This window comes from Calliphora vicina, chromosome 4, assembly GCF_958450345.1.
Source record: "Calliphora vicina chromosome 4, idCalVici1.1, whole genome shotgun sequence".
NCBI classification, from domain to species: Eukaryota; Metazoa; Arthropoda; class Insecta; order Diptera; family Calliphoridae; genus Calliphora; species Calliphora vicina.
Window position 1 is genome coordinate 36,845,794 of NC_088783.1, and position 13,204 is coordinate 36,858,997.

The window sequence follows — 13,204 nt, forward strand, 5'->3', positions numbered from 1 at the left end:
AGCAGGAAATAAAAATATGTATATAAAAAGCACATACATTTTACTTTGAAATTTTTGTTTTTTAATTTTTACTTTTTACACAAGTAGGTACTTTTTTGTAGCCAGATTCTAAGAAAAAAGTTTTTCTTTTGTTGGTAACGTTTGAAAGTTGTAGTTAAATAAAATGATTTAAGTTGAAGTATCTTAATTGTATGGGAAAAATGTTAAACAATTTATTTTTAATTACTACTGCTTATTTGCTTTATTCATGTATGTATTTAAAATATATTTTTAAAACATTTATTTATTTTTATTTTCATTTAATTTTATAGCTCAAAAGGAGGATTTCACATGTCCTACACAAGCTGGCAATGGCAATTACGCAGATCCCGTTACTTGTCGTCGTTTTTATCAGGTAAGTGATTAAAACAAAATTATTATTTTAAAGGTTATTTAATATTCAGTTTGTTATACAGTAAGTGACAAGATAATGAAAACATTTTTGGAAAACTATATTCCATAATTTCATTTTTAAAATACACAACCTTTTACCAAATGACTCCAAGATGATGAAAATCCTAAAATCTATTCATGGATTAAAATTTATAAGTTTCGGTTTGTTGGAGATTGGCTGAATAATTCTGAAATAATTCAGATTTTTATGATCTTAAAAAAGCAAAAAAATCACTGGTGTTTACTCACTTAAAGTTCTACAAGAAAGAAGACTAAAACAAAAATTAGATTGTGATCTATTAATTGAATATTTGGAAAGTTTCCATTGTATTGTCAACCATTATATGACAAGCAATAATCTAGAATAGACTTGATATTACCAGTTAATATACGTTGTAATGCTCACTACATACCATCTGCATTACTAGGAAGTAGTTTAGTAATAACTGACTTACAATCTGATAGATGTTTACTTATTTTGATTATTAGACATCTAAATATTCATTATTCAACTTTTAACATCAATCAATATAAATTTTATTTAATTGGCACAAACCCATTAAAAAAGCATTTAAAAAACAAGTAAGAGAGCTATATTCGGCTTCACCAAATTATACTTTAAAATAAAAATTTTAAATACATTTAGGTAAACAAAATTTACTGTTTTTTTCAAAGTTGGTTTTTCATTCTTTGGAAAAAAAATTTTCGAATTGTTTTTTTTTTAAATTTAAACATTTTTTTTCAATTTATTTGAATATTTAGCGAAAGAAAAATTTTGGTGAAAAAAAAAATGGATTAAAAAATACTTTTTCCGATTTTGACCTGTTGTAGGTCCAACTTACTATGGTCTTATATACGTCGTTGCAAAGGTCTTTGAAATATCTATCATTAGATATTAATATTGTCTATATTAATGATTTAGTAATCCAGATCCAGGTCAAAAATCGAGGATGTGCTGGTTTTTTCCTTATATCTCAGCCATTTGTGGACTGATTTTTTCGATTTTAAATAGCAACCGAGCCGGAAGAATTCCGGATATATTGATATATGAATCGTGTATGTAGTTCTTTGGGGGCTTCGGAAAGTTGATTTCAATAGACAGACAGACGGACGGACATACAGACGGACATGTTTTAATCGACTCCCCTATCTATAAGGATCCAGAATATACATACTTTATAGGGTCGGAAAATTTAATTGTGGAATTTACAAACGGAATGAAAAACTTCCCAGTATGCAACATTTCGAGTCAGTTCTTTTTATCGAACTTATTTCGTATTAAAATCGAAAATATGAATTTATTATGATGCTCTATCCAATCTACATTTTTTTAGAATATCGTATTTTAATATTTTATAGAAATGGCGAATAATGTTCGAGTTTTTTTTTTAATGTCAAATTTTATTTTTTCACAAATGGACAAATTCATATACATACATATTATTCTTTTGTCATTTTGTGAGAAAATAACATTTTATTTCTTATCCTATCAATAACATATTCATAAAAATATAGTTTGACACGAAAAATGGATCGAAGACATCTTAAAAGAAAAGCGCAGCCAATTATTGATGTTGTTTTTGACAATTCGAATCTTCAAAATCAGCAAACATCAGAAATATGTGCAGAGTTTATTGCATTTGAAAATGAAAACACATCTAACGCAACATTATTGGATAATAATAAAGGTATTGAATATGCCTTATTTCAAGAAGAAATTGCTCGATGGTATAAAGTATACGAAATTGTTCATATATTTAATCGAAATCGAATCATTTTAGAACATTTTTAATACCGAAAAAGGTATAGTATATCGATAAAAATTAGAATCAGAATAATAAACGATTTTCGACTCTTTATCGCTCTGCACTCTACTTAGGAAAACACGCACATTCTCGACATTATATCGAAGTCGATATCGATAAAATTTTACGAAAAAATGATTCATTTTCGATACAACTTCGAATCATTTTGCATAATGGGTTATATATACCCTTTTTACGAAGGTATACCCTTCACCACTTTGGAAAAAGCCCTTCTTAAAGGCAGTTGTGTAAGCAAATAAACTATTAATTGTAACCGAATTGTTATAATCCTTAATTGTTACCAAATATTATAGTGGCGTCAAAGTAATGACTTAATTTAGTACAAAAATTGAAAAGTTTTTACGATCCAAGTTCTTTTGATACTATTTCATATTCATAAGTTCTGTCTCATTTCATAATTTCAAACAATTTCTAGTATTTCATTTAAAACTACAAATTTATACATTTCTTCAGACTCACAATGATTTGCTGTTGGAAATAAGCATGTCTTGTCTTTTTAAACTTTTTTCTTTCATTTTCATTTAATTTTGTTGTATTGAAGAGAAATGTCATCCAAATTCAATACTCGTTGTAAAGAAGCTTCTTAACTCATTTGAGTGTTGCCTTTCTATAAAAAATTTTCGTATGACAGTTATTTTCTATCGAAAGTTTAGTTTGTAGTAGCTTTTTCTTTAGATAATGTATAACAGTTCTATAGACAATTTTATGTATAACAGTTTTTTCTATAAAAAATTGTATGTATAACAGTATTTTCTATGGAAAATTTTGTGTATAACAGTTTGTCTAAATTGAAAGTTTTGTGTCTTTTATATAGCACTTTTTTATATAAATAATTTTATAATTTTGCTATAGAACATTTTGTGTAAAACTGTTAATACTATTTAAATTTTGAGTATAACAGTTTTATCTATCAACAATTTTATTTATAACAGTTTTTTCTGCAAAAAATTTTCTATATAACAGTTTTTTTCTGTAATAAATTGTCTGTATAACAGCCTTTCTATAGGCAATTTTGTGTATAACAGTTTTTCTGTGGAAAATTGCATGTATAATAGTTTTTTCTATAGATAATTTTGCGTATAACAGTTTTTTTTTATAAAAAATTGTGCATACCAGACTTTTGTAGAAAATTTAGTTTATAACTGTTTTTTTATAGATAAATTTCTTTATAACAGTTTTTACTGTAAAAATTTGTGTGTATAACAGTTTTTCTATAGACAATGTAGACTAAGCACATTTATTTTCTAAGCTAAGGATTTATTTAAATTTTAGTTCCATTAAATTTATAATAATCATAATTTTATGTTTATCTCTTTCAGTGTGTTGATGGTTATCCCTATCTAAATCGTTGTCCCTCTGGTCTCTACTTTGATGATTTACAAAAATACTGTACATTCAAAGATGAAGCCAAGTGCGGACCATTAGCAACAAGTAAGTTTTATATTTTGTATAAACAATAAATTTAATTATAAAATTGTCCTTAAAGCCATTAAAACGAAAATATCTAACTCAACAAATAAAAAAAAAAATAATATTAAAATGAAACATATTCTTACAAGTTTGATAAAAATATATCACAAATATTAAATATTACTTGAAAGCATGTTAGATTTAATGTTAGAAAAACCTCTTTTAAAATATTAAAAGAAACAAGCATTTTACTACATGTTGTGTATCAATCTGAAGGTTTCTATAGATAGTAGTGAGAATCCTGGCACTTTTATACAAACCCAGCCACATAAAAACTATTGGTTAGACCACATAAACCAAATACATAGAAAAGGAATTTTTGTATTTATATATAGATAGATGCATTTTTATTATATATTAAATACTTAATGCAACAATATTTTGAAAACGAATGAATGAAAAAGATGTGTGTTAGAAAAGACTTTGGTTAGAAAGACAAGGAGGAGAAAAAGATGTAAAGATATTCATATATAAATAAGTAAATATTATACAATGTCTATTGGTTTTAAGGTAAAGGTTTTATGTTATACAGGTTGAGGTGAATATGTGTATGGAGAAATTCATTAGGGTGGTATATGATTAACAAGACACAATTTTTATGTAATATACTCGTAATAGAAAATTTCTCAAATCTAGCTATAGTTGCCCTACTTGCAATATTAATTTACAATATTTACTAGTTATGTCCTTTCCATGGTCTCCATATGCCCTTATTTGGTGCCTTTAGAATTTGAAGAGCTATTCTTATTATATTTAGAGTTTTATAAAACTCTGTAAAAAGCAGAAATACATACAAGAAAATATATATTTATATGTATATTTATCTTTTAGTATATGTCCTTATATTTGTATGATTTCATATAGTTGTAAACAAATAAGAAACCTGAGTTACTGCACTATGACTAGTTAAAAACTAAATTTCACATTTATGATTATTTTGCGAATAATTCCTAGGTGATGATTTCAATTTCTTGCTGAACTTTTTAAACCTGAGTCCTAAGAAAACTCTTTTTAAAATTATCTGATATTTTGACCCAAAAAAATAATGTAACAATGTCTTCACACAACCAGCGGCCGATTTTATGTATATCAAACAAAAAACTAAAACTTTATAAAAATGAGTGAATTCACTTAATTGCGAATAAATGCGAAAAAAAATCTATAGATTTTTAAGATCGATATCTCATTTTGTTCCTATTACATGTGGCTTTTTCGAAAAAGCAATAAATCAGAACAATTTCGTCCGTTTTCGATTTTTCATGATTTTTTTAAATCCAAAAAATTTTCGATTTTCACGTAAAAAATTTATTTTTTGCTTCAGTTTTTTATTATAACTCCGAAATTACTAAGCCGATTGTAACGCAATATATATGTGAAAATTTGAACATAGCATGGGGAAAATGTTTTCAACACTCAATCAATCGAAAGAAGAACATTAACTACTCAATTTTATGTATATCATACAAAAATAAAATTTTTTAGAAAATGATCGAATTCACTTAATTGTGAATAAATTCGAAAAAAATCAATCGATATTTATAGTTGATATCTCATTTTGTTGCTATTTAATGAGGCTTTGCGATAATGTAATAAATCTAAACAATTTCTGCCGTTTTCCATTTTTCATGATTTTTTTTAAAACAAAAAAATTTGATATTTTCATTAAAAAAATATATTTTTTGCTTCAATTTGTTATCATAACTCCGAAGCTACTGAGCCAATTGAAACGTAATATATAAACGGATTAAAGATTATGTGAATCTAAATTTTTCTAAGTTCATTTTAATAATATCGGACTAAACCTTTTTGAGTTATCATTAATTATGTGGAGAAACGTCTAAAAAGTTTTTTAATTTTACTTAAACATTTAAAAAAAAAAACTTCTCCATATAATTTAAAATTTGGACCATATTTGTACTACTGGAACCACAATACAATAAAATTGTGTAGTGGCTTAAAAAGCCTTTAAAAAATTTTCCATTTTGTTGCCTTGTGTTATTTAATGATCGATGAATTTAGTTTTCATCATTTTAAAAGTTAATGATCATAGGTCAAATGTTCAAGAAAATCGTATAGAAATGTCATGTTTTTACTTCTACTAGCTCTTCATATAGGAGAGTTAATTCTATGTTAAACCCACAGTGCAATCTAAGAAATAAAAGGCATTAAAAGAAAGACAAATTGAACTGCAAGGCCAACTAATGCATTTTACAAATAGACTAATACAAATACACAAACTCCAACACAGACTAAAAACACAAGTAAATACATTTTAAATTCATATGAATAACGTTTTGGAAAAATAAAAAGAAATTCTACTCATACATTTAAACGAGAACTTACCAACACACATTTAAGAATTGTACAATTGTACTCTCATATGTATGAACGTTGTGTAAGTTTGTTCATTCAAATGTACATATGGATGTGTATGAAAAGCAAAAGGATGTTAGAGATTAGGAAGCAATTTCCAACAAATGTCGCATAATTCATTTATGGGACATGCCTTAATATACAAAGCACAAAAAGGATTCAAAAAGACACAAACAAGACAAAAAACAAACTACAAATAAATGAAGAAAAAACTGGTAAGAAGCAACAGCAGCATCAACCATGCATTAGTATGATACCAAACAAAAAATGAAGAAAAAAAATCAAACAAAAATCTTTAATATTTTTCTAAGTAAGTGATATAAAATATACACACACACATAGCCATACTCTACTCCTAAAACCATGCAATACATTGTGTATTTATTCTAACGTTACCAGAGTATGTAAAATGAGTTAGAAAAAATATTATTCTTTTTGTTTTTTTTTTCATATTCTATGATAGAAACTAAAGCAGAATCTTTATCATCATTTAATCCTTACTGTCTATATGCGCTTCGTTTTAGAGAAATAAAAGTGTTCAAGCATAAATAAAACAGGAAATAGAGCATATTTTAACCCAACAGACAAAAGCCGGAAGTATACACTACTACAGATATAGATACAGAGATACAGCAAACACACATTCAAACAGCTGTGTGTATGCTGGAGAACTGCTGCTACTTTTACTTTGTTTTAAAGGTAGTAAAAATACAACTCAAAATTAGTATGAAATACGTAGCAGAAAAAAATACTAACAAATCAGCAAAAATAAGACAAAAATTGGAAAAAATAAATTTCTATCTATAAAAATATATTTGATGCAGTATTTCAGAGAAAATTGTCAAATCAAAAAGATTGCTTAAAGTTTAATCAATTTTGGGAACTAAAGTTTTACAACTTGTTTAAGGATTTATGAAAAGTGGACAGTACAAGTAGATATTAGGTGAAGCTGAAATGTACATTGTATCAAATAAAATAATAGGTAGGTAATATCAGTTTTATATTATTGTAAGAGTTTTTAAAATATTTCGCTTATCCTTTAGACGACCACCTTCATTGGCAATTACAGCAATGACGAAGCTTAACAATACAACAAATGTTACCCCTAAACATTGGCAAGTCATGTTGTGTTCGCAAAACATGCTTGATGTCAAACACAGCTGAATTAAATTGTAGCATAGTTTTAAGGTACTGTGAGCTAACTCCCAATAACATAGTTCATATTCACAACCTTAAAAAATTAAATAACTCCCAAAGTGTAAAATGAAATTACTCCCAATAATAATAAAAAGTAATCACAAAAAATGCTGACAAATACGGTAAATGTTGTTCTGACATCGCATCGTAAAGATTTCTTGCATTGGCGACTCATGTCGTGTTCTTCAAACATGTTCAATACCAGGACGAACACAACTCAACTACATTCTATCCTCTTTCAAACAAAGGGACTTTCATTAAGCGCTTCCTATTTTTAAATTTAAACAAAACAAAGTAATCAACATTTCTTATTCATTTTAAATACCTATTGAATATAACATCGTGCAACTGTCCGATTTACTCTGACGCATAAATTAGGCTGAATTTGAATTTCTCTGCGAGTTGTTAAGTTTTCCCTAATTAATTTGCCACGTAAAAAACATAAGGTAGACATATTATATATCAATGCATAGGGAATTTTGTCTATTTTGCAAATATAAATATAACTTTTGACAATTAAAAAATTCATGGAATACTTTTTGGAAAAATATGACAAAAAATGGCTTTTTATTGAGATTTTTCATAGATACAATTTTTTCAAATTGAAATTCAATTTTTATTCAAGAATATTTTTTAATGAAGTTTTAGAGTTATATAGATTTTTCTACTGAAAATGAAAATCTAAAAACAAATTTTGCAATCAGGAATCCCGCAATTCCCAAACAAATTTTGAAAAATTCCAAAAATGGGAATTTTTAGTTTTTTGGCCATAATATATATACCACTAGCTGAACCCGGTCCGCGTTGCTGGCCTTTAGAAAACATCTGTTTTATATTGCATATCGATCTCGATTTTAATATACAGTGTCGGTGAATCAACCTTCAATGTTAATACATGTAGTCGCATTTCGGCTGGTTCTAATGAATTCAAAAATTCAGTATGGAAATATCTTATTCATGACCCTATAAGCAAACCAAATTGTTTATTACAGACAGAAAATTAAAATCTGACTTTACACTGTTACCTAATAGACTTTTCTGAAGACACCGTGAAAATATCATCAAAATAGGTCCAGCCATTTTTGAGTCCATACGGAACATATATACACACATCCATTTTTATGAAATATAGGGCATTAGCGGTATAATGTAAAAATTAGATTTTTACACACCCCTCCGCCCACAGACCGAATATCAAAAATCTGACTATACAGTGTTACCCGCTGGGATATTCTGAAGATTCCCTGAAAATTTCATCAAAATCGGTGGAGCCGTTTTTTACATATAGATGGCATTAGCGGTATAATGTAAAAATTTGATAATGCCACGCCCCTCCGCCCACAGACCGAAAATCAAAAATCTGACCTTACAGTGTTACCCGCTAGACTATTCTGAAGATTCCCTGAAAATTTCATCAAAATCGGTCCAGCCGTTTTTGAGTTCATTCGGAACATACATACATACACACATACAAACATCCATTTTTATATATATAGAAGAATAGGGCATTAGCGGTATAATGTAAAAATTAGATTTTTACACACCCCTCCGCCCACAGACCGAATATCAAAAATCTGACTATACAGTGTTACCCGCTGGGATATTCTGAAGATTCCCTGAAAATTTCATCAAAATCGGTGGAGCCGTTTTTTATATATATAGATGGCATTAGCGGTATAATGTAAAAATTTGATAATGCCACGCCCCTCCGCCCACAGACCGAAAATCAAAAATCTGACCTTACAGTGTTACCCGCTAGACTATTCTGAAGATTCCCTGAAAATTTCATCAAAATCGGTCCAGCCGTTTTTGAGTTCATTCGGAACATACATACATACATACACACATACAAACATCCATTTTTATATATATAGAAGATAGGCGGGATTATCGGAACCCTTTACAAAATAATTAAAAACATATTGGGCCATCTGAAACCGGTTACTACATTTTGATATCGAATATACGATTTGAGAGAAATTTGAATTTTATATAAAAAATAGACATTTTTTGACTGGACCTGATCCCCTCGGTGTCAACAATTTTCAATTTTTTTTCATTTAAAATATTTGATGAAAAGTTAGCTTTTCAAAATATATAAATTCCGTATACATCCTCTTAGAAATTTTTCGCAATAACTTAAAAAGAAAAAAAGTACTTTCTTCCCCAAAAACTAGCGAAAAATCGCATTTTTAAATTTTTTTAAATTCGAATGCATATAACTTCGGACTTAGTCATTATTTTTAAAAAAATCGGGAAATATTTGGATCCGCTGTTATCAAAAAACTGGAGTAGGGTGGGTAAAAATTTTGAAAATTATATTTTAAAATGCGAGATAATTGATAGCGAGGTTTTTTGTAGTGCTCAACGATAAGCTTCTATATATGTAATTTTTTTGAAATCGGAACACAGAGGATCATTTTAAATATTGAACATAATCGAGGTCCTACTTTGGGGACCCCTGTGGCTTCACTCCTGGTAGGCCCATGCGGCCAAAATTCAAAACTTAAATCTGAAAACACTTCTTCTTTGCGCGTGTCAAATTTCATTCAAATAGGACCAAATTACATCGGAAAGTTACAGATTTATTTAACCATTTTTTCCATTATTTGTGATCTTTTGGATGCTGTTGGATCTCGCCCCAAATTCGATAAGATAAGATCTTTTATAAAAACTACAATAAGCAAACTATTAATGATGAAAACTATAGAGTAACTTATCTAGTTTTTTTCAAGGAACTCTTACATTTTGTATAATAAATTTGTTTCTATTACAAAATTTCTTATTTACAATTTCCTTCTTTTAGTCTTACAACTTTGTTTTATTTATTTTTTGTTTAAAGAAAAAACTCCGTAAAGACATATAAAAAACAATCCATTTTATTTCCTTTTTGAAAACTCTAAAGCACCTTCAATTATAAATTGCATTTTGTACTTTTGCACAACCCATCAATTACCTGTTTCAATGCCATAAAAAACGCCTTAGCAAAAAAACCTTCTTTAAATCTCTACACTTAATTCCTTTTTTTTGCACACAACAACAAACCAACAACTTGAATTTAAACTTTAACAGAAAAAAAACACAAAATTTACTTTCAACTTTAAATGACAAACTTTTAAGCAAACATTTGTTACAAACTAAGGAAAAATCTAGAAAAAAAAACAAAATCTTAGTCCTTCTTTTAACTCTCAATAAACCACAGAAGAAGACTTTAATAACTTTAACGAAGGAAAAAACTTTTCATATAAAATTCGATATAATTTGTCAAGTTTATAGCATTCAACTGTCACACAAGCTGCAGCTACAAAATGATGAACTGTTTGCTTAAGGATGCCACATAAAGTTTGAACCAAAAAAAAAAACATAATATGAAATCTATAAAATGAACAAATTTTGTGTGCGTTTTTTTCTTCTTAGAAGATAAAAAAATATATAAAGAAATAAATAACAAGAAAAGTGCAATTTTCTTTAATTCTTAGAATGAAGATTATAAAAATATTAAAGAATTTAATAAACAAGTAGTTTGGTATTTTATATATTTCATAAAAAAATGGGAGATTTAAGGAATGTTATGAGCTACAGGTGGCTAAAGAAGGTCAAAGTGGTTGCAAAAGGTATTATTATTTTTAATTTCCTAGTAGTGAGGATCATAATGCTTTGAAATTAAGGGAAAATCTATTAAAATTGTTAACATATATTTAATTAATTTGATTTTACTTAAATTACTTTAACGCCTAAAAGTATGCCATATTTTTTATAACATTCAACGCCTGAATTTGTGTTTGCGATTGGGTAATAATCTTGAAACGACCCAGGAGTTCTAGGAGACTGTCCCGAACTAGTGACTTTACCTTTCATTTAGGGTGACAACTAGTTACAAAACTAGCTACGTGACTAATTATTTTAATACATAATGGTCCAAAATAGTCAACGCATAAGATGGATAATTTAACAGCTACATAACTATTTGTTTTAACATGACCTCAAATAGTCAATAGTGACTTCTGGTGAATAAACTACTTTCTAAAGTGTAGTACAAAATACAATTTTAAAGTGACTACACTGTAGTTTACTTAGAGACACTAAAGTGACAATTGACTTCACGCTAGGTTACATGGGATGTAATATACTGAAGTTGAATTAAAATAAACTGAGAATTATATCAACACAATTTGTATAAAACTAAAACGTTTAAAGTGACTACACTCTAGATTACTTAGAGACACATAAGTGTCAATTGACTTCACGCTAGATTACATGGGATGTATAAAGTAACCAATTGACTTCCAATTGACAATTTGTGATCAAGTGATCAGACAAGTTTTTAAAGTCTCAAATTAGTCTTTTTAAATAGTTCTAATTACTAGACCGACTTCAATTTATATAATTATGTATTATTTTAATTATCCAAATCAATAAACTGTTTTGAAAATACCCTATGTAGAGTACTTTTGCAAAACATTTGTAAATTATCTTTAACTAATCTAACCCCAGCACTTAAAGTTAAAATACTTTAAACAATGTTAAGATTTTTAAAGAGCAATTTATTTTATTTTACACAAATAATCTTACATTTACTTTCTCAACATTTAAATTTTAAACAATTTGTTGATTGTTAAGATTTGTGTATGAAAACAAACAAAAAAACTACATATATTTTAATTATCTTTTCAAGAAACCTCAACATATAGATAATGAAAAATACTTTCTTTCACAAAAGAATGTCCATTGAGTAAATTTTCTACATGCTATACTTGAAGAAAATTTCATAAAAGTAAAATGTTGCAGTTTGTAATGTAAAATCTTTACGCAAAACAATGATTATTGTCTTTGAAAAGTCTTGCTAATTTTCTAGCAAAATGTTAAACAATAAAAGGAGAATTGTTTTTGTTGCTAAACAATTGTTTTAAAATATTCCAGGAATTATTTAATATTTACTGCAAAAACATGTCGAAACAGGCATGGACATGCAACAACAAAACAAAATAAATACAAGTAATCATACATCTATGTGTATACAATATACATGCATACTTAGCTACATATAAATAAATATTTTTAGATTTTAATCCTATTTTTTATTTAATGCATAAAAATGCATAGCATCTATATTATTTATATACTACATACATATATTTATTATAAATTTAAGATATTGTTTACTATGTATACAAGGTAAAGAAACAAAGATATTTATATACTACCTAGATACAAACATTTTCAACCTTAAGCCAATTAATTTCTTGGTCATCTTTTGTTATTTTCTTATATATTTACATTATTTTCTTGTAAAGATTTTCGTTTTTAAATAAATCTAATTTAAGGCATGAATTAAAATTTTTACTTAAAAAGCTACAAAAGATTTTTCATAAAGTTATTATAATTCTATAAGTTGAAAATAAATATTTCTTTAAGCTTATAAAAAATTTAAATCTAATTGGATTTAATATATTGTATGTATAAGAAATTAATGAAATTTAAGAAAACTAATGGAAAAATTAAAATAACAAATATCTAAAATGAAATTTAAAAGTAAATTTAATTGAGTTCGTTTTTGAAAAATGTTTAAGGACTATAATGTGACTAGTGTACACTGGCTAGATTACATGGGATGTGTAATGTAGTCAATTGTTCATTTCTTTTTGCTTTATAAATGAAACATGAACTACACAAAAATTAATAATTTGAAGTTCACAATATTTTAATTGTATTTCAGAAATTTTCAATTAAATTTTTAGACATTTCCAAATGAATTTCAAAAATTTTTAATTATATTTTACAAATTTCTAGAAATTTCTTATTACATACATATATTTTAGAAATTTTTCAATTGTATTTCAGAATTCACTGTATATATGGAAATTTTGTAACAAAAAACTCAGAAATACAAATGAAATATTCTGAAA

At 27.0% G+C, this 13,204-nt stretch overlaps 1 protein-coding gene across 1 annotated transcript in view; it reads left to right on the plus strand.

Annotated features, from left to right (window-relative positions):
* The window catches only part of Cda4 (chitin deacetylase Cda4), a 105,496-nt gene that overhangs the window by 24,210 nt on the left and 68,082 nt on the right, over window positions 1-13,204 (plus strand). Inside the window, exons 2-3 of the mRNA XM_065508213.1 lie at window positions 312-394; window positions 3,578-3,689. Coding sequence (XP_065364285.1) covers window positions 312-394; window positions 3,578-3,689 — 195 coding nt within the window. The remainder of the gene's footprint in view (window positions 1-311; window positions 395-3,577; window positions 3,690-13,204) is intronic.